This window comes from Mustela erminea, chromosome 20 (genome assembly GCF_009829155.1).
Source record: "Mustela erminea isolate mMusErm1 chromosome 20, mMusErm1.Pri, whole genome shotgun sequence".
Classification (NCBI taxonomy): domain Eukaryota; kingdom Metazoa; phylum Chordata; class Mammalia; order Carnivora; family Mustelidae; genus Mustela; species Mustela erminea.
This window is the reverse complement of record NC_045633.1, coordinates 32,403,509-32,427,601: the sequence shown is the minus strand read 5'-3', so window position 1 is coordinate 32,427,601 and position 24,093 is coordinate 32,403,509. Positions and strand designations below refer to the sequence as shown.

The 24,093-nt window shown below is 53.7% G+C and overlaps 2 protein-coding genes across 4 annotated transcripts; one reads left to right on the top strand and one right to left on the bottom strand.

The window, feature by feature from the left end:
- Positions 1 to 1,873: 1,873 nt before the first annotated feature.
- Positions 1,874 to 15,083, bottom strand: ZNHIT1 (zinc finger HIT-type containing 1). Of its 2 annotated transcripts, none has more exons than XM_032327763.1 (5): positions 14,972 to 15,083; positions 3,118 to 3,288; positions 2,505 to 2,584; positions 2,204 to 2,376; positions 1,874 to 2,118 (listed from the first exon to the last, which is right to left on the bottom strand). In XM_032327763.1, exons 1-5 carry the CDS (start codon positions 14,991 to 14,993, stop codon positions 2,097 to 2,099), a joined length of 468 nt encoding a protein of 155 aa, XP_032183654.1. In that variant the 5' UTR covers positions 14,994 to 15,083; the 3' UTR covers positions 1,874 to 2,096. The 2 variants fall into 2 exon arrangements, with proteins under 2 accessions (XP_032183654.1, XP_032183655.1); XM_032327764.1 differs by having other exon boundaries at positions 2,204 to 2,373.
- Positions 15,084 to 15,594: 511 nt separating this feature from the next.
- On the top strand, positions 15,595 to 23,015 carry PLOD3 (procollagen-lysine,2-oxoglutarate 5-dioxygenase 3). 2 transcript variants are annotated; one of them, XM_032327760.1, is made up of 20 exons: positions 15,595 to 16,120; positions 16,344 to 16,370; positions 16,525 to 16,616; positions 16,784 to 16,920; positions 17,043 to 17,206; positions 17,379 to 17,491; positions 17,625 to 17,688; positions 18,029 to 18,126; positions 18,371 to 18,472; positions 18,615 to 18,740; positions 18,919 to 19,040; positions 19,440 to 19,544; positions 19,663 to 19,788; positions 20,038 to 20,179; positions 20,265 to 20,378; positions 20,588 to 20,656; positions 21,122 to 21,226; positions 21,721 to 21,867; positions 22,096 to 22,221; positions 22,561 to 23,015. In XM_032327760.1, the coding sequence occupies exons 1-20, from the start codon at positions 16,000 to 16,002 to the stop codon at positions 22,714 to 22,716; spliced, it is 2,256 nt and encodes a 751-aa protein (XP_032183651.1). In that variant the 5' UTR covers positions 15,595 to 15,999; the 3' UTR covers positions 22,717 to 23,015. The 2 variants fall into 2 exon arrangements, with proteins under 2 accessions (XP_032183651.1, XP_032183652.1); XM_032327761.1 differs by lacking the exon at positions 16,344 to 16,370 and having other exon boundaries at positions 15,596 to 16,120.
- Positions 23,016 to 24,093: the final 1,078 nt, after the last annotated feature.

Here is a 24,093-nt window from a genome sequence, read left to right as displayed (position 1 = left end):
CCCTCCCCTTTCTCCCTTCTTTCCTCTTTTTTTCCCTCCATTTTCTTCCCTGATGGAGAGGAAGACTGAAAGGTTAGGATCTAGGGAAGTTTCCCTGCATGGGACAGACAGTAAACTCAGGCCGGAAGTCAGAAGCCAGCAAACGACTCCTGGTGTCCCGGTTACCACTGCCACGGAACAACCCCCCCCCCCCCCCCCCCCGCCCCCGAGCCTCAGCGGCACAGCCCACTGGGTCATACACACGGATTCCGCAGGCGAGGCGTCTGGGCCGTTGCAGAGACGTCTGTGTCTGCTCTGTGATGTTGAGCACATGACCAGGAAGCCTCAAACGGCTGAGGGTGATTTGACGCCTGGTGGCCAGAACCATCTGGAGGCGTCTTCACTCCCACGAAGGAAGCCTGGGCTGGGCTGGTGTGAAGGCCGGACTCGGCTGCGCCCGGCACGGGAGCACCTGCGTGTGGCCTCCCCGTGCAGTCGGGGTTCCTCACAGCACGGCGGCTTCAGGATGGCTGGATTTCTCACATGGTGACGTAGGGATCCAAAACGACAAGCGTCCTAGTTGACAAAGCAGAAGCTTCTCTGCCTTTTACTACCTATCCTTCAACGTCCCATGGTCTCACTTATGCCACCCTGGCTGAAAGTCATAATTCTGCCCTGATCCCTGGGGAAGGGAGCAAAGACTCTACCTCTTGATGAAAGGATAGTCAGAAAATGTCCAGTCGTCTTTTAAAACCACCAGCCAGAACTGTCCCCAAACCATGTCCTCACCATCAGACTTGGGGCTGTCCCCAACACCACGGACCCAAACTCATGTCTCCAGAGAAAAGGCAAGGAAGACACCGCGAGCATTTGGGCCAGCTGTTGTCACGTCCCAAAAGGGGAGAGAAGAGCCTACGAAGGAGCCTAACCCAGAATTTGCTGGCTCTCTTTACTATCTCATTGAGGTCATCTGTTCACCAAATATATTTACATCCTACGTATCTGCTATGCTGTGTCCTATCGGGGTACAGGGCCTTAAGACAGCAACTCCAAGGAGCTTCTGAGCTCACAGCTTGCAATCCACTTAGAGGCGGCATGGGTATAAGAAGCTTTAATACCGCATTAAGAATTACGGCATCTGGGGGCCCCCGGATGGCTCAGTGGGTTAAGCGTCTGACTTCTGCTAGATCATGGTCACCCAGGTCTTGGGATCGAGCCCCACATCAGGCTCCACGCTCAGTGAGGAGTCTGCTTCTCCCTCTGCCCCTGCTTGTGCGCTTGCTCTCTCTCTCTAATAAATAAATAACATCTTTAAAAAAAAAAAATTACAGCATCCAGGACCACCAAGAACAGAGGCCTCTGTATCATGAATTCCCCCATGCTTCTCACGCTTCCCAGGAATTTCCGCGTTTTCTCGGATACTGGTAACTTCACACACTGCAGCTCCCGGTTAACATCCGCCTCCTCAAGACAAATGCTCCTCAGACCGGCCGCACCAAGGACAAGGGCCGATCTCTCCACTGGGTTAAGGACCAGAGGATGAAGCAGGGCTGGCTCCTTCCGCAGTATCATTCTGCATCCTGTCCCCAGCGCTCACTCTACTTCCCTGTCACCCGGCCCTGGCGACACTCAAATGATCCTCAGAAAAACGAGAGGAACAAAAAGCAAAAGCAAGGGCCTCCAGAAATCCCCCCAAAACAACACCAAGCAGCAGCCAAGAGACGCGGAGGCAGGGCGTGGCAGGAGAACGGGAGGGAATCTTCCAGGGTTAGAGAGGCAGATGTGAGAGCGGTGATTGACAGATAGAAGGCAAAGCCACAGAGCTGTGAGTAGGACAACAGACCTGTGACCCTCACCCCCAGAACACCCTGTGACTGAACAGGAGGCTCCTCGCCGCAAGAAACCTTTTATTACGCACAGCAGCACGCTGACGGCCCAGCCCGCGTCCCTGCACACAGTCCGTGGGAAGACGGCTCTGCTCCGGCGGGAAGGACACGGCTCTGCTGGGCGAGTGAGCGGCTGCTCGCGAGGTCCAGAAGAGCAGCTCCCCCTCTGGCCGAGCCCTCTCTGAGGCTGGGGTGATGCGCGAAGGCCTTCTCCTCCGGGGACGCCCAGGCTCACACGGTCCACTTCAGGCACCTGCACGCAGAGGAAGCCCAGGGTGAGGAGAGGAGGGGGTCCGAGGGAGAAGCCGTGGACCCGGGGCGGGGCGTGCCGAGCTCACCTGGTCTCCTGGTGGGTGCCCAGACAGCGCACGGTACAGTAGCGGGCGCCGCAGCTGACACACGTGTAGGGGGAGGGGAAGCCGCAGACCGCACAGAAGGGGCGCTGGGGCCGGGACGGGGGTCCCGCACAGGCCGTCAGGTAGTTGGGGCCCTCGGCCACACTCAGGTTCTGCTGAGACAAGGGGAAGGCTCCACAGCTCCTCGCCCACCCACGCGGAAAACACCACCAGGACCAGGACCTCGGCGGGCTCGTTCCTTCCCTGTGGGGTCCTCCCAGCCCCTGGGCCAGCGCCCCCTCACCTGCTCCTCCAGCAAGGCCTGAAAGTTCTTTCGGAAGCGAAGTTTAAAATGATCCCCTCGGGTTTTCTTCTTTTTCTTTCCTACAGAGGAAGGGCAGTTACCCCTTGACTGACGAGGGGCTCAGGGGCACCTCCTCCACGTAGTGAGAAATCTGTGGGGACCTTTCAACCCCCCGACTCCCCAAATAGCCTACTGTAGACCAGAAGCCTTACTGATAATGGAAACGGGCAGTTAACACAAATTTTATATGTTCTATGTGTTATATACCATATTCTTGCAACGAAGGTAGAGAAAACAAAATATGTAGAAAAATCGCAAGGTAGAGAAAGAACATTTACAGGACCGGACTGTAAAAAACCCATGAGGGAGCAGAACTGCTCAGTTCAAACCGGTGACGCTCAAGGTCAACTGTAGTTACTGTCAGAGCTGGAGGGGCTCTGGGAGTTCAGTTCCCGTACATTCTGTCTTCTCCACCTGCTAGAGGAAGCTGTGGCCGGAGCCAGTCCCAGCGCAGCCAGAGGAGCTCCCTCCCGTCATCTGCCCGCCCCACAGCCCAGGTCTTTCTACGGTCCTGAGCCAGGCTGACTCCTCCCTCCTCCCCCACCCGCCTTACCGGTATCTGCATCATCATCGAACTGAGGCAGCCTCTTGCCAAGCTGGGGGAGTCCTGCGTGGGGGTCATCCTGGAAGTTGTCATTCTCCAAGGCCTCGAGCTGCCTGTTGATGCGGCGCTGCCGGGCAGCCCGGTCTAGGACCCGCCGCTGTCCAGGGTCCTGGGAGCGAACTGGATGGGGCAGAGCCAGAATCATGGGGACACAGGAAGAGAGAAGTTGGGGTGGCCCCAGCATTTCCTCCCAACCCCCAGACCCAACCAGTGAAACGCCTCCTGGAGACCGCTCACTGCTGACAGAAAGCACACAACCACGCCCTCTGGGCTTCCCACCTCCACTGGGACCTTAATGCACCCCGCCTTCAGGCTCAGCAGCCCCATTTCCTGCCACAAAGGACACGGCCGGCCACATGGACAGACACTCGTCTTTCAGCCCACCCTCAAACAGAAGTGTATGCGCACCCCGGGGCCCACTGTTAAACCTGACCTTCCACCTCTGACTCCAGTCCTTCCCTCCCTCCTGCGTCTTTAACCCCTCGTACCCCACAGAACTTTCCCTTCACTAGAAAAACCTGCCAAACTCTCCCAGGTCAACTCGGCATCACAGTGACTTATCTTTGACACAACGGTCCACGGGATGTTCCATTTCTGCACGTCCCACCCAATCCTCAACCCCCCGTGAACTGACTCCCATTCAGAGGCAACCACGCACGTTCAAGACCCCAGTGACCTCCTAGGGCCAAATCCAGTGTGTATTTCTACAATCCTCCTTGTATGGCCCCCTGTGACCCCCTTGGGTGGAAAGTACCCCTCATCTGCTTTCTTTTTTTTTTTTTTTTTTTTTTTTTTTTTTTTTTTTAAATTTTTTATTTATTTATTTGACAGAGAGAGATCACAAGTAGGCAGAGAGGCAGGCAGAGAGAGAGAGGAGGAAGCAGGCTCCCTGCTGAGCAGAGAGCCCGATGCGGGACTCGATCCCAGGACCCTGAGATCATGACCTGAGCCGAAGGCAGCGGCTTAACCCACTGAGCCACCCAGGCGCCCCCCTCATCTGCTTTCTTGACATGACTTCAGCTCTTCCTTATGGCTACAGGCCCTCAATGAATATACGTTTAATGAAGAGAGATATTTTGTATAGAGTTAACAGAGCCCAGTGAACAGCTGGAATGATAACGAGAGGGAGGTTTAAAATGGTGAAGTCAGAAGGAAGCTTCCAGGGGGACAAGCAAGATGGCGTTGGAGTGGGAGCGAGACCTAATTATCACAGGTCCGAGGCGTTCGGCTAGACAGTTACCAAACCATCCCGAACACCTGCAAACCCAACAGGAGATCAAGGAGAAAGGCAGCAATTCTAGGAACAGAAAAGCGACCACTTTCCAGAAAGTAGGACACGCAGAGAAGTGAATCTGAAGCCACATCTAGAAGACGGACCGCGGGGGAGGGGCCAGCTCCCGACAAGTGGGTGGAGCAGCAGAGCACAAAATCCGAACTTTTTAGAAGTCTGCTCCACGGAGGGACATCGTTCCAGAGGCTAAGCGGGGGTGGAGCCCTCGCGGGGACAGTGTGGGCTCAGGTCCCGTGGGGGTCACAGAAGGATCGGGGGTGTCTGAGTGCAGCAGAGTCCCCAGGTAATCGGAGCAGGGGAGCTGGATGCAGGGACCAAGCTGGGGTGGGGGGCGGCTCTCAGCTCAGGGTTACTTGAGACCAGGATCCGAGGCACAGTCGGACCACTGCTCTTCGAGCAAGGACCCTGCAAATGCCAGATCCAGGATGCCACCCCGTTCCTCCTTCGGGAGGAGCAAACGGCAGGAATCTGCTGGGTTTGCAGACTCCAAACAGGGCTGTGCGCCAGAGGCAGAAACGTTTGGTCACAGGCCGGGTGAGCTTGGAGTACGGCCAGAGACCAGGGAGACAGGAGGGACTGCTGCTGTTCTCTGAGGGCGCGCTGAGGAGGGGGTCCCCGAGCTCTCAGCACCTACGGGCCAGAGACGGGAGGCCGCCATCTTCATTCCCGTCCTCCAGAGCTCTACGGAAAGTGTTCAGGGAACAAAAGCTCCCAAAAGTGAACCCGAGCAGATTCGCTCTCCAAACCAGGCCACTTAGCCTGGTCCCCCGCAAGGGCGGTGTAATTCTGCCTCCAGCAAAAATATTTGAGAATCAATACAACAGGCCCCTCCCCCAGAAGATCAACAAGAACATCCATCCAAGTCCAAGCTCACCTACTGATGAGAACTGAAAAACTTCAGAGCTATGGGAATACAGCCCATATAATTCATGGCTTTGCCCCGTGATTTTTTAGTCTTCCAAAGCTAAATTTTTTTAAAGTTTTTTTTTTTTTTAAGATTTTATTTATTTATTTGACAGAGATCACAAGTAGGCAGAGCAGCAGGCAGAGTGGGGGAAGCAGTCTTCCCCGCTGAGCAGAGAGCTTGACGCAGGGCCTGATCCCAGGACCCCAAGACCACAACCTGAGCCAAAGGCAAAGACCCAACCCACTGAACCACCCGGGTGCCCCCAAATCTAAATTTTTAAAATATTTTGTTCTTTTTTAAACAATTTTTCCTCTTTCCTATTTTAACACTTTTAACTATTCTATCTTACCAATACCTTTTTAAAAAATCTTTTTAAATTTCTATTGTTATAGTCATAGTCTATCCCTTCTTTGTATTTGACCTTACTTTTTGTATACATATAGGTTTTTCATCTTTTAAAATTATGGGATACAGCTTCTTTTTTTATTTTTTTTTAAGATTTATTTATTTATTTGACAGACAGAGATCACAAGTAGGCAGAGAGGCAGGAAGAGAGAGAGGGAGAACAGGCTCCCCGCCGAGCAGAGAGCCCGACACGGGGCTCCATCCCAGGACCCTGAGATCATGATCTGAGCCAAAGGCAGAGGCTTAACCCACCGAGCCACCCAGGCACCCCCAGTTTCTTCTAATAGATCAAAATATACCCTAAATCAAGCGCATGGCTTTGTTCTAGTCTCCAGCCTAATCACATTATTTTCTCCTCTTTTTTTCAACCAACTTCTTGTATTATCGATACCTTTTTAAAAATTTTTTTAAAATTTTCATCTTTATTATTATTTTTTAAAGATTTTATTTGACAGACAGAGATCACAAGTAAGCAGAGAGGCAGGCAGAGAGAGAGGGAAGCAGGCTCCCTGCTAAGCAGAGAGCCCGATGCGGGGCTCAATCCCAGGACCCTGGGACCATGACCTGAGCCAAACGCAGAGGCTTTAACCCACTGAGCCACTCAGGTGCCCCTAAAAATTTTCATCTTTATAGTCAAATTCGATCCCTTCATCATGTTTACCCTTACTTTTGTGTATATATATGTTTTTCTTTAAAATTTTGGGAGACAGTTTCTTTTGACAGACCAAAATACACCCAAAATCAAGTGTGTGGCTCTGTTCTGTTCACCAGTCTTATATGCTTTTTTTCTTTTTTTTTCCCCCATCCTTTCTTCTCCCGCCAGTATCAGGTCTCTTCTGATTTGGTTAGTGTATATTTTTCTGGGGTCGTTGCTACCTTTGGTAGTATTTTGTTCACTCATTCATCTATTCTTATCTGGATAAAATGACAAGGTGGAAAAACTCGCCTCAAAAATAAAAGAACAAGAGGCAGTACCAATGGCTAGGAACCTAATCAATACAGAACTTAGTAATATGTCAGAACTACAGTTCAGAATGTCATGCTCATGTACCGGAATACCAAAAAACAGGTGCTAACTGGACTCCAAAAAAGCATGGAAGATAGCAGAGAATCCCTTTCTGGAGAAATAAAAGAACTAAAATCTAACCAAGTTGAAATAAAAAACGCTATTAAGGAGGTGCAATAAAAAATGGAGGCTTTTACTGCTAGGATAAATGAGGCAGAAGAGAGAATTAGTGATACAGAAGACCAAATGATGGAGAATAAAGAAGCTAAGGAAAAGAGAGACAGCTACTGGACCACAAGGGGAGAATTTGAGAGATAAATGATACCATAAGATGAAACAATGTTAGAATAATTGGAATCCCAGAAGAAGAAGGAGAGAGGACGGCAGAAGGTATACTGGAGCAAATTATACCAGAGAATTTCCCTAATTTGGCAAAGGGAACAAGCATCAAAATCCTGGAGGCACAGAGAACCCCCATCAAAATCAATAAAAATAGGTTCACACCTTGTGATCTAAGAGTAAAACTTTCAAGTCTCAGTGACAAAGAGAAAATCCTGAAAGCAGCTTGGGACAAGAGGTCTGTAACATACAAAGGTAGAAATATTAGATTGGCAGCAAACCTATTCACAGAGACCTACCTGGTAGGCCAGAAAGGACTGGCATGATATATTCAGAGCACTAAATGAGAAAAATATGCAGCCAAGAACAGTATATCCAGCTAGGCTCTCACTGAAAACAGGAGAGAGAAAAACTTCCAGGACAAACAAAAACTAAAAGAATTTGCAAACATCAAACCAGCCCTACAGGAAATACTGAAAAGGGTCCTCTAAGCAGAGACAGAGCCTGAAAATAACAGACCAGAAAGGAATAGAGACAATATACAGTAACAGACACCTTACAGGCAATACAAAGGCAGTAAATTCGTATCTTTCGATACTTAGCGTGAATGTAAATGGGCTAAATGCCCCAATCAAAAACCACACGGTATCAGAATGGATTAAAAAAACAAGACCCATCGATATGCAGTCTTCAAGAAACTCATTTTAAACCCCAAAACACCTCCAGATTTAAAGTGAGGGTGTGGAAAACAATTTACTACACTAAGGTACATCAAAAGAAAGCTGAGGTGGCAATCCTTCTATCAGATAAATTAGATTTTAAGCCAGAGACTATAATAAGAGATGAGGAAGGACACTATACCATACTTAGATCTTCTTGTTGGACAGACCCTTGAACAATTTTAAATATCTACAGCCCTAACATTGGAGCAGCCAATTAATAACAAAATCAAAGAAACACATTGACAATAATACAATAATAGTAGGGGACTTGAACACTCCTCTCACTGAAATGGACAGATCATCTAAGCAAAAGATCAACAAGGAAATAAAGGCTTTTTTTTTTTTTAAAGATTTTATTTATTTATTTGACAGAGAGAAATCACAAATAGGCAGAGAGGCAGGCAGAGAGAGAGGAAGGGAAGCAGGCCCCCTGCTGAGCAGAGAGCCCGATGCGGGACTCGATCCCAGGACCCTGGAATCATGACCTGAGCCAAAGGCAGCGGCTCAACCCACTGAGCCACCCAGGCATCCCGGAAATAAAGGCTTTAAATGACACACTGGATCAGATGGACATCACAGATATATTTAGAACATTCTATTCCAAAACAACAGAATACACATTCTTCTCTAGTGCACATGGAACATTCTGGGCCACAAATCAGGTCTCAATCGATACCAAAAGACTGGGATCATTCCCTGCATATTTTCAAACCACAATGCTCTGAAACTAGAACTCAACCACAAGATGAAACTTGGAAAGAACTCAAATGCATGGAGACTAAAGAGCATCTTACTAAAGAATGAATGGCTCAACCAGGAAATTAAAGAAAATTTTAAAAACTCATGGAAACAAATGAAAATGAAAACACAACTGTTCAAAAGTCTTTGGGACACAGAAAGGAAGTCCTGAGAGGAAAGTATATAGCAACACAAGCCTTTCTCAAGAAACAAGGAAGGTCTCAAGTACACAACCTAACCCTACACCTAAAGGAGCTGGAGAAAGAACAGCAAAGAAACCCTAAACCCAGCAGGAGAAGAGAAATAATAAAGATCAGAGCAGAAATCAATGAAATTGAAACAAAAAGGACAGAAGAACAAATCAATGAAACTGGGAACTGTTTCTTTGAAAGCGTTAATAAGAATGATAAACCCCTGGCCAGACTTATCAAAAAGAAAAAAGAAAGGACTCAAATTAATAAAATCATGAATGAAAGAGGAGAGATCACAACCAACACCAAAAAAATACAATTATAAGAACATATTATGAGCAACTATACACCAGCAAATCTGAATCTAAAAGAAATGGATGCATTCCTAGAGACAAATAAACTACCAAAACTGTGGGGCGCCTGGGTGGCTCAGTGGGTTAAACTACCAAAACTGAACCAGGAAGAAATAGAAAACCTGAAGAGAACCATAACGAGTAAGAAGACTGAAGCAGTTATTAAAAACCTCCAACAAGAGCCCAGGTCTAGATGGCTTTCCAAGGGAATTCTACCAAACATTTAAAGAATTAATACCTATTCTCCTGAAATTATTCCAAAAAACAGAAACGGAAGGAAAACTTCCAAACTCATTTTATGAGGCCAGCATTACCTTGATCCCCAAACCAAATACCCCATCAAAAGGGAAAACTACAGGCCAATATCCTTCATGAACACGGATGCAAAAACTCTCACCAAAATATTCGCCAATAGGATCCAACAGTACAGTAAAAGGATTATTCACCACAACCAAGTGGGATTTATTCCTGGGCTGCAAGGCTGGTTTAACATCTACAAATCAATGTGATACAAAACATTAATAAAACAAAGAACTAGAACCATATGATACTCTCAATAGATTTTGCAAAAGCATTTGACAAAGTACAGCATCTTTCTTGATCAAAACTCTTCACAGTGTAGGGACAGAGGGTATGTACCTCAATATCATCAAAGCCATCTATGAAAACCCACAGCGAGTATCATTCTCAATGGGGAAAAACTGAGAGCTTTTCTGCTAAGGTCAGGAACACAGCAGGGCTGTCCATTATCACCACTGCTATTCAACTTAGTACTTGAAGTCCTAGCCTCAGCAATTAGACAACAAAAAGAAATAAAAGGCACTGGAATGAGCAAAGAAGAATTCAAACTCTCTCTTTGCAGGTGATATGATTCTTTATGTGGAAAACCCAAAAGACTCCATTCCAAAACTGCCCAAACTCACACAGAAATTCATTAAAGTGGCAGGAAATAAAATCAATGACCAGAAATCAGTTGCATTTCTATACACCAACAGCAAGACAGAGAAAGAGAAATTACCGAGTCGGTTCCATTTACAATCGCACCCAAAATACCAGTAATATACCCAGAAATAAACCTCATGGAAGAGTAAGATACCCAGAAATAAACCTAACCAAAGAGGCAAAGAATCTGTACTTAGAAAACTATAAAGTACTCATGAAAGAAACTGAGGAAGACACAAAGAAATAGAAAAACATCCCATGCTCATGGATTGGAAGAAAAAATATTGTCAAAATGTCTGTGCTACCTAAAGCAATCTACACATTTAATGCAATCTCCATCAAAATACCATCAATTTTTTTCAAAGAAATGGAACAAATAATCCTAAAATTTATATGGAACCAGAAAAGACCCCGAACAGCCAGAGGAATGTTGAAAAAAGAAAAGCAAAGTTGGCGGCATCACAATTCCAGACTTAAAGCTCTATTACAAAGCTGTAATCATCAAGACAGTATGGTACTGGCACAAAAACAGACACATAGATCAGTGGAACAGAACAGAGGGCCCAGAAATGGACCTTCAACTCTATGGTCAACTAATCTTTGACAAAGCAGGAAAAGAATGTCCATGGAAAAAAGACAGTCTCTTCCAACAAATGGTGTTGGGAAAATCGGACAGCCACATGCAAAAGAATGGAAGTGGACCATTTCCTTAGACCACACACAAAAATAGACTCAAAATGGATGAAAGACCTCAATGTGAGACAGGAATCCATCAAAATCCTTGAGGAGAACACAGGCAGCAACCTCTTCGACCTCAGCCGCAGCAACTTCTTCCTAGAAACATCACCAAAGACAAGGGAAGCAAGGGCACAAATGAATTATTGGGATTTCATCAAGATCAAAAGCTTCTGCACAGCAAAGGAAACAGTCAACAAAACCAAAAGACAAGTGACAGAATGGGAGAAGATATTTGCACATGATGTATTAGATAAAGGGCTAGTGTCCAAAAGATTTTGATAAAGTGTAGTGTAGAGTTGATAAGTTCCTTAGAATAAATAATCCAATCAAGAAATGTGCAGAAGACCCGAACAGACATTTCAGCAAAAAAACATCCAAATGGCCAACAGACACATGAAAAAGTGCTCAACATCACTCACCACAGGGAAATACAAATCAAAACCACAGTGAGATACCACCTTACACCAGTCAGAATGACTAAAATGAACCAGTCAGGAAACGACAGATGTTGGCGAGGATGCGGAGAAAGAGGAACCCTCCTACACTGTTGGTGGGAATGCAAGCTAGTGCAGCCACTCTGGAAAACAGCATGGAGGTTCCTCAAAAGTTGAAAATAAGAGCTACCCTATGACACAGCAATTGCACTACTGGGTATTTACCTTAAAGATACAAATGCAGTCATGCAAATGGGTATGTGCCCCCGAATGTTTATAGCAGCAATGTCCACAATAGCCAAACTATGGAAAGAACCTAGATGTCCATCAACAGATGAATGCATAAAGAAGATGTGGTATGTGTACACACACACACACACACACACACACACACACAGGAATACTATGCAGCAGATCAAAAGAAACGAAATCTGGCCATTTGCAATGATGTGGATGGAACTAGAAGGTATTATGCTAAGTGAAATAAGTCAATCAGAGAAAGACAATTATCATATGATCTCTCTGATATGAGGAATCTGAGAGGCAGAGTCGGGGTTCATGGAGGATAGGGAGGGAAAAAAATGAAGCAAGATGGGATTGGGAGAAACAAACCATAAGAGACTCCAAATCTCAGGAAACAAACTGAGGGTTGCTGGGGGTTGAGGGGGTAGGGATAGGGAGGCTGGGTGATGGACACTGGGGAGGGTATGTGCTATGGTGAGTGCTGTGAAATGTGTTTAAGTCTGATGATTCACAGACCTATACCCCTGGGGCAAATAATACATTGTATGTTAAGAATAAACAAACAAACAAATAAAATGGTGAGGTCAGCAGGTGATTCTTCCAGCTGACTGAACAGTCAACAGCCTTGGGGCTCAGGAGAAAGTTCACAATTGAGAGAACCACTTTTGGAGTCATTTGCTTTTGGGTGAGAGAGCCCCACGTTTGGGTTTGAAATCCCAGGAAGAGTGCAAAGATTGAGAAAGGGATGGGGCCAGCCCTCTCCTTAGTGGGGAGACTTTGGTCTCCCATTCAAGCTTTCTCTCATGCTGATAGGAAAGCCTGACGCACCCATCCCTCTCCCCGAACCAAGCTAACTTCTGTCCCTCAGTCAGATCTCAGGCCACATGAGAGGTTTGAGGCTACCCAGAGATGGCCCCACTGTCGCTGTAGCTCTAAATTCAAAATCTTCCCAAAGTCTGCTTCTCCTCCTGTATACTCTTTACGTAAATGGAATCATCTACACAGATATCCTAAACAAGAAACCCAGGAGTTATTTTAAATCTCTCTATCAGGGCCTGATAATTCCAAACAAAATATCTCTTTATTCATTCAACAAGTATTTATGGAGTGCCTGTAACCATAATAATAGCGATGGCCCAGTGGCTAATGCTTACCGGGCATGCACTGTGAGCCAGGCTCACTAGGCTCTTTGTGCAAGAGCTTTAACCCTTTATCAGCCTTACGAGAGAGTTATCGTTACCATCATACCGCTTACTGAAGTACAAAGGTTAAGAAGTGTGTCCAAAGCTCACATAGCTAGTATGTGGCTAGGTCAGAATTCAGACCCAGAACTGCCCAGCTCTGGATCCCTGCATACTGGCTTCCCTCCAAGTCCCCGGGGGTGCGCTAGGCCATAGGAATACATGAGCTTACAGTCGGGGTTGAAGGGAGGGGCATACAAACAATGAAATAAGCAAGAAGAGTAGAGCACAGTATATGATCACACAAGAAGTACAAAGAACTATGGAGCACATGCCAGAAACACCTAACTCGGCCTTGAGGTAGTCAGAAGATTTTTCAGAGGAGGGAATGTCTAGGTTGAGATCTGACTGAGGGACAGAAGTTAGCTTGGTTCGGGGAGAGGGATGGGTGCATCAGGCTTTCCTATCAGCATGAGAGAAAGCTTGAATGGGAGACCAAAGTGCCTTCAGTAAATTGAAGGAAGCTCAGTAGGGTGGCTACATCAAGTCTGTTGCGGTGTCCGGGAGACTGTGTGGATATAAAGTCAGGCAGACCATTAAAAGTCTTACTTTTACACATCTAAAGGAATTTGGATCTAGGGATTTACAGTGAGAATAACAGAGATTCAGCAAGGAGTTTTAAGAAAGGACTGACATGGGGGCGCCTGGGTGGCTCAGTTGCTTAAGTGGCTGCCTTCGGCTCAGGTCATGATCCCAGGGTCTTGGAATGGAATCCTGCATCAGGCTCCCTGCTCCATGGGGAGCCTGCTTCTCCTTCTCCCTGCCCTCTGCCTACTTGTACTCTATCTCTCTGTCAAATAAATAAATAAAATCTGTAAAAACAAAAACAAAAAAAGGAAAGGACTGACATGATTGTATTGATTAAAGTCATCTGGCAGAGAGTGCCCCACCCATATCTCTTTTTATAGGGACTAAACTCCATCACTCCCTAACTGGCCTTCCAGCCTCTACACCTATTCTATATAATAAGGTAGACACTACTCACACGTGGCTATTCAAATTCAATGTAGAGGGGTGCCTGAGTGGCTCAGTGGGTTAAGCCTCTGCCTTCTGCTCAGGTCATGATCTCAGGGTCTTGGGATCGAGCCCAGCATCCCGCTCTCTGCTCAGCGGGGAGCCTGCTCCCCCCCCCCCCCGCCCCCCGCCTGCCTCTCTGCCTACCTGTGCTCTCTTTCTCTGTCAAAACAAAACAAAAACATATTCAATGTAGATTTTTTTAAAAAGATTTTATTTATTTGACAGAGAGCAGGAGACTACAGAAGGGGGAGTGGCAGAGGGAAAAACAGGCTCCCCGCTGAGCAGGGAGCCCGATGTGGGCTAGATCCCAGGGCCTACCAAAGGCAGAGGCAGTCGCCCAACCAAGCCACCCAGCGCCCCAAATTCAAACGTAGATCAAGTAAGATTAAATAAAATTTAAAATTCATTTTCTCGGTGGCACCAGGCGCATTTCACGTGCTCAAAAGCCACATGTGGCTAAAGACTGCCAAGCTAAACAGTGCTGATTACGACCATTCCCACCATTCTAGAAAGTTCCTCCGTACAGTGCGGCACTGAAGCCAGAACTGCCTCTCTAAAAGATAAATCCGGGTCACGCCTCTGCTTTAAAAGAGCCATTGACGGTTCTCCACAGCCCTCCGGAGAGAACTGAAGCTCCCCGGCGCCGTACAGAATGCCTTTCAAATGCTCCTTTCCCCAACCCTCCAAACTCTCACTATTCCTCCGCAAGCCCCGAACTGTGAACTGGCTTCCTAAGCGACTTGCTTTTTCTCGCATTCCTGCGTTTGCACGTGCGGTTCACGCTGCTGGGAATGAGCCTCGGGGCCCCTGCACTGAGCGAAACCGTGACTCGACTTTCCAGATTCAAACCAAGCGTTTTTTCTCCCTCCAAGCCTTCCTAGTCCCCTCCGTCCCAGAAGCGAGGTTACGTGCCACTGCTGCCCGCGCCCCCGAGCTATACACCCCTCTGCCGTCGCACGTCTCGGTCTGAAACGCAACGGTAGGCTCGCGTGTCTGTCCCCCTCCCGGAGAGCCAGCTTCTGGATGACAGAGACCTTTTTCCTCTCTGCATCCCCAGCGCAGGCATGGAGCCGGCATCAATAAAACACGAATGGATGGTCGGAGGGGCTCTAGCGGAACGCCAGGACCCGACGGCCGGGGAAGGGATTTGAGACTAATAACTGAGTCAGAACACCCTAGGCCAGGGTCGGTCTGGGACAGGAAGAGGTAGGGGGTCAACCGCTGGGGCTCACATACCCGAAGTTTTCTTCTCCACCATTTCCACAACACAGCTGCCGGAAGGGCATACTGCGCCGGCGCACTATAAACCACCCCCCCCCCGTGCCATCACTTCCGGCGGCGCGTCCTACTGCGCGTGCGCAGAGTCATCCCTACGTGCCTACGCAGGAGGTGGTGTTGCCTAGGAGACGAGAAAGCTTTCCGCCATATTTTATAGGGGCAAAACTACTTCCGGTCTGAGTGGTTGTGTATTTTGTGGGACTCCCCGAAATGTATCACTTTAAAGAGGCGATGCCAGTGGTCTTTTGAGAAATGTCATTTTCCTTCGGTTCTTCTGAAGATGCCATCATAGCAAAGGCAACCCCTGGAGCTTCTCCCGGGGGCGGTAGAGATGATGGGCTGGACTACCGAAGAAAGTGGGCAGGCTTGAGTGGGCAATCCGAGAGGCCCCCCGGGACCCTCTGCCGAAAGCTCAACCCCCTTTGCCCCTGGGGCCGCAGACTGCTCGGCCTTCTCCCTCTTTGCCGACGGCTCCTCCGCTCGCCCAACCTCCCCGCGCCCCCACCGCTGTGCTCTCCCAGCCTTCCGCCCCACGGCTCCGGGCTGGGCTGCGGCAAAGACCCGCCTCCGCATCCCGCCCGACCTGCAGGGGGTCACTTCCCCTCTCCGGGTTTCAGTTTCCTCGTGTGTCGGGAGGCACTGGGCCGGCCTGCCTCTCACCTCAGTCCTCGGCTCCGGATCGCCGGCCCGAGCCCCCGCCCCTCCCCCGCTCCGCGGCCGGGCGCCCCCTCTGCTGGTTCCGCGCCACCCGCGCGCTCACGCCCGGGTACAATCCTCCCCTTGTCCGCGGCGCCGGCTTCTCGAGTTTTCAGTAGCCTCGGGCTACGCCTTTTTTCCAGGGCGGCGCCCCAGCCCTGCTCCTCCTCGCGGCTGGCCGCACGGCAGCCCCGGTCCCTCTTCCCAGAGTCCCTCCCCGGAGTTGGGATCGGGGCGCACTGCCCCAGCGCCCTGCGAGCCGCTGTGCGGTCTCCGCCCGCTCCCACGCCATGGCCTCCTCCGGCCCGGGACTCCGGCTCCTGCCCGGGCTCCTGCTGCTGCTGCTGCTGCCGCCGCCTCCTGCAACCTCGGCCTCCGACCGTCCGCGGGGCAGCGACCCGGTCAACCCAGGTGAGAACCCCGGGAGCGCCGAGCCGAGCGGGTGCCGGGTTCCCGTGCCTGCCCGCGGCGCCTGGGAAGGGTCAAGGCCGGGAGGGGGTGGCCGGCCTCTCCCACGCCGTGCGCCCTGCACAGGGTGAACCACGCGGCCCCTCGCCCACTGCCCACCCTGGGCTGGGATTTCCAGCCTCGCCTGTGAACTGACACCGAATTCCTGGGTGTTACTCCCATCCAGCTCTCCACGGGGGCCAAAGTTTCCCAGGTTGGGAAGAGTTTAAGAGGGAATCGGAAAAAAACAGGACAGGAGCAGCGTCGGAGGGAGGGCATGGGGGTCTGCGGTGAGCGGAGCGCGTTGCGGGGGGCGGGGGGTGAGCTGGGTGAGTGGGTCCCGAGCGCCAATTCCCGGCTGGTGACAGAGAAGCTGCTGGTGATCACGGTGGCCACAGCCGAGACGGAAGGATACCGGCGTTTCCTGCGGTCCGCGGAGTTCTTCAACTACACAGTGCGGGTGAGGAGAGGAAAGCCTGCTGGTCCCTAGGAGGGGAGGAGGGGCGGGAGGAGTGGGCTGAGGGCTGCATGCTGGGGGCCCCGTGGTGAGCCTGGTCAGGAGGGCCCCTTTGGCCGACTGAGCCGCTCCCTGGCTTGGCGGGTCTCCCCCCCCCACCCCCCCCACAGACCCTGGGCCTGGGAGAGGAGTGGCGAGGGGGTGATGTGGCCCGAACGGTTGGTGGAGGACAGAAGGTCAGGTGGCTCAAGAAGGAGATGGAGAAATACGCAGACCAGGAGGACATGGTCATCATGTTTGTGGACAGGTAAAGGGGCCGCTGACGGGGAGGCGGGGCGGGGGGGGGGGGTGTCGCAAGGAGGAGGAGGGGGGGTAAGGAGCGTTAGGTTCCCGTGGTTGCCTGGCTCACGCCCAGTCTTCCTCACCCAGCTACGACGTGATTCTGGCTGGCAGCCCCTCGGAGCTGCTGAAGAAGTTTGTCCAGACCGGCAGCCGCCTGCTCTTCTCCGCGGAGGGCTTCTGCTGGCCCGAGTGGGGGCTGGCAGAGCAGTACCCTGAGGTGGGCACGGGGAAGCGCTTCCTCAACTCTGGTGGTGAGTGGCAGAGTGCCCAAGGCATGGGAGTGGGGGTACTAGGGCATGGAGTGTGGGGGGGGGTGGGTGCTGGGGCCTGGAGCATTCCAGGGGCCCCCAGCCTAGAGAGGGAGTGGGGATGGGTCCCTGGGACTCTGAGAGTCTTGGGGTCAGCGCCCGCCCACCCCTACAGGATTCATTGGCTTTGCCCCCACCATCCACCAAGTCGTCCGCCAGTGGAAGTACAAAGATGACGATGACGACCAGCTGTTCTATACACGACTCTACCTGGACCCGGGGCTCAGGGTAGGGAGGGATGGTGGAGGGTGGCCACCTGTGGCTCTGGGTGCAGCCTGAAGGGGAGATGAGGGGGCTAGGGCTTTAGGGAGGTTCTAGAAAGAGTGGGTAATGATGGCCCACCCCATTTCATCCCATCCAGGAGAAACTCAGCCTCAATCTGGATCATAAATCCCGGATCTTTCAGAACCTCAATGGGGCTTTAGGTGAGGAGAAAGGGCACCGCTTCTGTGATTTTATTTAATACCACAGCCCTACGAAAGGAGGACCTATGGTTACCACCGGTGACAGGGGAGGAAATTGCCTTTGTGAAGGTGACTTGCCCGGGTCACCCGGGGAGGAGGGTGGCGCTCCCCAGGGTGGCCGGAGTCTGGTCAGTACCCTCGGGAGAGAGACAGTGGCTGCTCCCCCCACGCCCCTGGAGCCACAGTCCATCCTCTCTCTAGAGCAGCTGGGCTCCCCGCCCGCCCCCTCCATATTTAGAAGCATCTGTTGCTTGGCAGCTTTGAGAGGAAAAGAGTATAAAGCTGGGCTTTTCTTCCCCAGATGAGGTGGTTTTAAAGTTTGATCGGAACCGTGTGCGTATCCGGAATGTGGCCTATGACACACTTCCTGTCGTGGTCCATGGGAACGGTCCCACTAAGGTGCTCCAGTGGTTCATACCCTCAGCCCCCCACCCCTGCCCCAGTCAGACCTAGCCCCCACCCCTGCGTACCTCCAGCCCTTCCAAGCAGCCAGTCCTCCCCAGCCCCAGCGGCAGAGGTACTGGGAGAGGTTCTGAGTGTCCATCTCTCCCCTCCCTGCCCTGTCCCCTGTCCGTCCACCTGACCGTCCCCAGCTCTGCTGCTGGACCCCTTTGCTTCCTGCTCTCACTGCCTCTCCCAACAGCTCCAGCTGAATTACCTGGGAAACTATGTCCCTAACGGCTGGACCCCCCAGGGAGGCTGTGGGTTCTGCGGCCGGGACCGGAGGACACTCCCGGGGGGGCAGGTGAGGAGGGGTGCAGGGAGCGTGTGCTGAGGGCCAAGGCACAGGCCGGAGCTCCTGGGGACTCCCAGCCTGCCAGGGTGGTGGAGGACACACCGGTGTGGGGGCCTGGGCTCTCCTCTGAGCACCATCTTGTACCTTCTAGCCTCCCCCCCGGGTGCTTCTGGCTGTGTTTGTGGAACAACCTACCCCGTTCCTGCCCCGCTTCCTGCAGCGGCTGCTGCTCCTGGACTATCCCCCGGACAGGATCACCCTCTTCCTGCATAACAACGTGAGACACCCCTGCAGGCGGCCTCTCCCTTGTGCGCCCTCCCAAGGGGCTTTGCCCCTGCCTGGATTGGAACTCCCGCCCACCCAGACTCCTTCCTGCACCCTTCCTGCTCACCACGTGCCCCCTCCTCTCCCTCAGACCTCATCTTCTCTGCCCTCTCTACCCCCCGCTTCTCCAGGAGGTGTACCATGAGCCCCACATCGCAGACTCCTGGCCCCAGCTCCAGGACCACTTCTCAGCTGTGAAGCTGGTGGGGCCAGAGGAGGCCCTGACGCCAGGCGAGGCCAGGGACATGGCCATGTGAGTGAGCACTGGGCGGGGAGCACGGGTGAGAGCCAAGGGGGTCTGCCGGCCACCACACCCGCCCTTTCCCGTCCACACGCTGTGCAGCCTCTGCTCAGCCTTCACGGGGGCACCTTTGCAGCCAGGAGAACCTCGGGGTCCTGGGGAAGCATGCACACCACCCCCCACACCAATAGGCCCAAGAGACAAGAGAGAATCGCTCTAATGAGCGGCAGGGCGGGGAGCCGAAGCCCCCCTCCATAGTCTTCCTTCTATTCTCTTGCTGATGTTTCTACCCACGTTCTTCTAACCCCTCGTCAGCGGGTAGTGGGGGTTTCTCCTACCCACCACACAGTCCCTCCTCCCTGCCCGCCCGCTTCCGTTTTACCCCTCTGCTCACCGACCCGTCCCCTCCAGGGACACTTGTCGGCAGGACCCGGACTGCGAATTCTACTTCAGCCTGGATGCCGACACCGTCCTCACCAACCAGCAGACCCTGCGCATCCTCATCGAAGAGAACAGGTCGCTTGCCCAGCTCAGCCAGAGGGTCCCCAGAGAGTCCCCAGGAAGTCCCTGTCCCCCCTCCGTCCTGGGACCCGGGGCTCACCTGTGCCCGGCCCTCCGCTCCGCCTGTCCGCAGGAAGGTGATAGCGCCCATGCTGTCCCGTCACGGGAAGCTGTGGTCCAACTTCTGGGGAGCCCTGAGCCCCGACGAGTACTATGCACGCTCGGAGGACTACGTAGAGCTGGTACAGCGGAAGCGAGTGTGAGTCCTGCCGCGGCCCCTCCCATCCGTCGGGGCCCACACACCCCTGCGCACTCCCCCAGAGCCTCACCTGTCGCAAAGGGCCCCAGCTTTGGGGCCGGGCTCACGGGGCAGCCGGCCTGAGGTGTTGTGACCGGGAAGCCGGTGGACCTTCCGGCTCAGAGAGTGGGGTGCCCCAAGGGAAGGGGCTCTGGGGTTGACCTGGGGAAGGGTCCCCCACCTCACTGACCCCCGTGTGGGTGCCTCCAGGGGCGTGTGGAATGTGCCCTATATATCCCAGGCATACGTGATCCGTGGTGAGACCCTGAGGACAGAGCTGCCCCAGAGGGAGGTGTTCTCGGGCAGCGACACTGACCCCGACATGGCCTTCTGTAAGAGCCTGCGGGACAAGGTGAGTGCGGCCTGTGTGCCCGAAGGCGGGGTGCTGGCCAGAAGCCACCGGTGTCTCCTCACACCCTCCCCCTGCCCCACTCCAGGGCATCTTCCTCCACCTGAGCAATCAGCACGAATTCGGCCGCCTCCTGGCCACTTCCCGGTACGACACCGACCATCTGCACCCTGACCTCTGGCAGATCTTCGACAACCCCCTGGTAAGTGCCAGCCGTCTTGCTCAGATCGCGGGACGTGCCCTTGGCTACAGGAGGGCGCAGGCATGGGTGCACACACACGCCCACTCCCAGGTCCTGCTCCTGCCTGGGGAGAGGCCATCGCGGTCGTGGCCCTGGGGGTCCCTCGGTGGGACCGGGGGGAGTGAAGAGGGCACACGTCAAGGTGTGCACCCCACTCCCTTCTCCCGCAGGACTGGAAGGAACAGTACATTCATGAGAACTACAGCCGGGCCCTCGAAGGGGAGGGACTTGTGGAGCAGGTGAGCCCCATGCAGGACCCCCGACTGCCCCGGTGGCCACCGCCCTGAGTCCACTGCTGCTGGGTGGATGGGTGCTTCCCAAACCGACTGCCCTCGGGCAGACAGAGGCAAAGGCCAAGCAGAAAGGCCTTCGGCTCCGCACCCCGCCACTCATCAGAGCGGTTCTCTCTTATCTGTTGGGCCTATTGGTGTTATGGGTGAAGTGACAGTTTTGTAAAGAAGGCCCACCTGGGGCTCTGGCGTGCTCCTGCCGTTTGCACCGGGTTCCCTGCGCTGCTCCTACCTTCTCCGGCCCCGCCTTCCCCGGCCCATCCCCCTGCTCTGATCCCCGTGCCCCCAGCTTCTCCCAACTCCTGGCTTCCCTTTCTGCTGCGGCTTTCGCCCCCCTGGGCTGGCTGCCTGTCTCCTCCCGAGAGGTCCGCAAGGGTCCCCCGGCCCCACTGTTCTTCCCCTGCCCGTCCTCAGCCGTGCCCAGACGTGTACTGGTTCCCGCTGCTGTCCGAGCAGATGTGCGACGAGCTGGTGGAGGAAATGGAGCACTACGGCCAGTGGTCAGGGGGCCGGCATGAGGTGAGAGGGGCCGGGGCAGGGGAGGGGGGGGGCGCCCGGAGAAGGGGACCCCGGGGGAGGGGAGGAGAGGTGGGGGGGACCCACAGGGGGCACAACCGCGTGCCTGTGTGCATGCATTCGTGTAGGAACTCCTTACCCGGGGCTGGCAGGTCCCAGACGCCGGCCACTGACCCAGGGGGTGTGACACGTTGAGCCACACTTGGTCACGCCCTGCCCTCGTGCACTTCAGCTTCTAGCGTCCGTCGCAGTCTCAGCTCCTGAAGGCTGTGACGGGCAGGCTAGACACTGCGGGAGTCACCGGAGGGGCCCTTGGCCCAGACGCGGGGGGACCGAGGGGCTTCACGGAAGAGGTGACATCTTCAGGGCCGGTAGGGGTGGTCAGGCTAAACGGTCGAGGCTCCCAGACGCAGGTCACGCAAGCTTTCAGGGCTGAGAGCGAGAGGAGGGGGGAGGCTGGCGTGGCCCTGTCGGGGCTCAGTGCCCGCCGCCCGCAGGACTCGAGGCTGGCCGGAGGTTACGAGAACGTGCCCACCGTGGACATCCACATGAAGCAGGTGGGCTATGAGGACCAGTGGCTACAGCTGCTGAGGACGTACGTGGGACCCATGACAGAGAGCCTGTTCCCAGGCTACCACACCAAGGTGGGCCGCCGCCCCTGCCGACCCCACGTCCACCCTCCCACACAGCCCGGTCCTTGCTGGAAGTCTCCACACGGCGCCCCTTCAGCCCCTGTAGCACCCGGAGCCCCGTGGGAAGGGGTCCCACCAGTTAGCAGTGAGACCCTTGCGGCCCTACCCCTACCACCCTCCTCGGAAGGCCCCCAGGACCTCGCGGCCATCCTTCCGGTGTCCTCTCTCGTGTCCCCACAGACCCGGGCGGTGATGAACTTCGTGGTCCGCTACCGGCCGGACGAGCAGCCCTCTCTGCGGCCCCATCACGACTCGTCCACCTTCACCCTCAACGTGGCCCTCAACCACAAGGGCCTGGATTATGAGGTGAGCCCCTAGCGCCCGCCCGCGTCAGGACACCAGCAGGGCTCCTCCACACACGTGCACGCGCTCACGTGAGCCCCGGGGACCTTGCTGGCCTGCCCCACGCCCCCTTCTGTCACCCGCCCTGCCCCGCGGCCTGCCCTCTTCCCATGTCCAGTTCCTTCGCAGGTGCCATCTCCTGGGCCTCTTCCGGGCTGTGTGCCTGTCCCTCCCGTGCCTCCCTTGTGTGCCAACCCTCCAAGCCCCCGTGCCTGCCTCTCACCCCACCCCACCGCTGTGGCGGCCTGACCCCCGGCGCCCTGTCCGCTCACTGTCCACTTCCGATCCCCTGTCCTCTTGCAGGGAGGTGGCTGTCGCTTCCTGCGTTATGACTGCATAGTCTCGTCCCCGCGGAAGGGCTGGGGGCTCCTGCACCCCGGCCGCCTCACCCACTACCACGAGGGGCTGCCCACGACTCGGGGCACCCGCTATATCATGGTGTCCTTTGTCGACCCCTGACATTCAACCACTCTGCCACACTCTCCCTACCATTGTGCCTTTCCGCATGTGCGCCCCCCCCCAGCCTTGGAGCGGGGGTTGTGTCTGGCGCCTCCCTTCCTGAGTGGATGCTGGGTGTGCCTGGGACTGAATGTGCCCCCCCCCCAACACACAGCCCTCTCAGGAAGCTCCTGGGAGCCCCCTTGCCCCACCCCTCATTCCCCAAAGGTTCATGGGGAGAAGACTTCTGGGGGCTCCCCATACAATAAATTATTGTTTCTCAGCCTCCCTCCCAATAAAGGAGGATTTGTAACTCTTGAGTCCGTGTCCGTCTTTCTCCTCGCCACTGACCCCGAATCCTTCCTGCCCCCAGAGCAGAGGGGAGACCTGGAGTTAGTTACTCCAAAGAAAAAGAACAGAGAGGAAAAAAGGAGGCAGAAGCAGATTGTGGAGCAGTGTGAGAACCGAGAAGCTTCCCCGGATGCCATCTCTAACTCCCCTGTGTTGCCTGGGGCGTGGGTGGGGAAGCCTGAGAAGGGCCAGGCCCAAAGACCTCCGCACCACCCCCACAACCTCTTCTCTAAAGCTCTTGAGCGTGAAGTGTGGGGGTGGGAGATCCCCAGGGCTGGGCTTTGGGGACAATGCCAAGGCAAGCATGCGTTTCAAGGGAAGACACAGGAGGCTTGTGGGACCCAAGCTTTTGGGTAGGAAAGATCAGAAAAAGGGAAGGCTTGGAAGATCATCCCAAGAAAGCTTCCCGGAAGAGGGGAATGGGAAGTAGCCTTCAAAAGAGGCGAGACCTCCTGAGAGCTTATGTCTTCCAGCCTCTGGGGGGCGCCCATCAAGCCCTTGCCAAGCAAGCAAGACCCCTGGAGAAGCCCTGCGGACCGCCTTTTGAAAACCAAATATTTGCGGGTCCTTGGGCATTTCTAGCCTCGAACACCTTACCTGCCACCCAGCCCTTCCTTCCTATTGCCTGGACTCCCAGGAAAACCTCCCCGGTGAAACCGGCCTTGCTGACGGGTGGGGCCAGTCCCCCTGCCCAGCGGACTGATCATCTCTCTGGCCAGACTTTTTAGTCCGTCTCACCCGGTCTCCCTGTGGATGGAAGTGGGTTGAGCAGGGACAGGAGAAAATACCTCCAGGCGGGGAGTGCGGGGTGACACAACCTGCCCGAGAGCGAAGCAGCGGACAGGGCAGAAAGGGTGTGCCAGTTTGAACAGTGGCTTGCTCAACCTGTGTCCTATGACCCACCAGTCATTTACTGAGTACCCCTCACCTGCTGGGCACCTGCCACAGGGTTAGGGTCCATGAGAATAACACCTGTCTTCTTGTGGCTCCAAGCTGGGGGGAGACCTTAGCCAGAAAATCACCATAAAGGAGGGAAAGTGGGAAAGT

Bases quoted from the DNA above. Each gene is read 5' to 3' on its own strand.
- ZNHIT1 (XM_032327763.1), bottom strand. From the start codon at position 14,993: ATGGTGGAGAAGAAAACTTCGG. The intron at 2,585-3,117 runs GTAAGGCGGGTG...CTTCCTCTGTAG, and splicing joins CGATGATGATGCAGATACCG to GAAAGAAAAAGAAGAAAACC. The intron at 2,119-2,203 runs GTGAGCTCGGCA...CTCTGCGTGCAG, and splicing joins GGCACCCACCAGGAGACCAG to GTGCCTGAAGTGGACCGTGT.
- PLOD3 (XM_032327760.1), top strand. From the start codon at position 16,000: ATGGCCTCCTCCGGCCCGGGACTCCGGCTCCTGCCCGGGCTCCTGCTG. The intron at 16,617-16,783 runs GTGAGGAGAGGA...CCCCCCCCACAG, and splicing joins TCTTCAACTACACAGTGCGG to ACCCTGGGCCTGGGAGAGGA. The intron at 19,041-19,439 runs GTGAGTGAGCAC...CGTCCCCTCCAG, and splicing joins GAGGCCAGGGACATGGCCAT to GGACACTTGTCGGCAGGACC.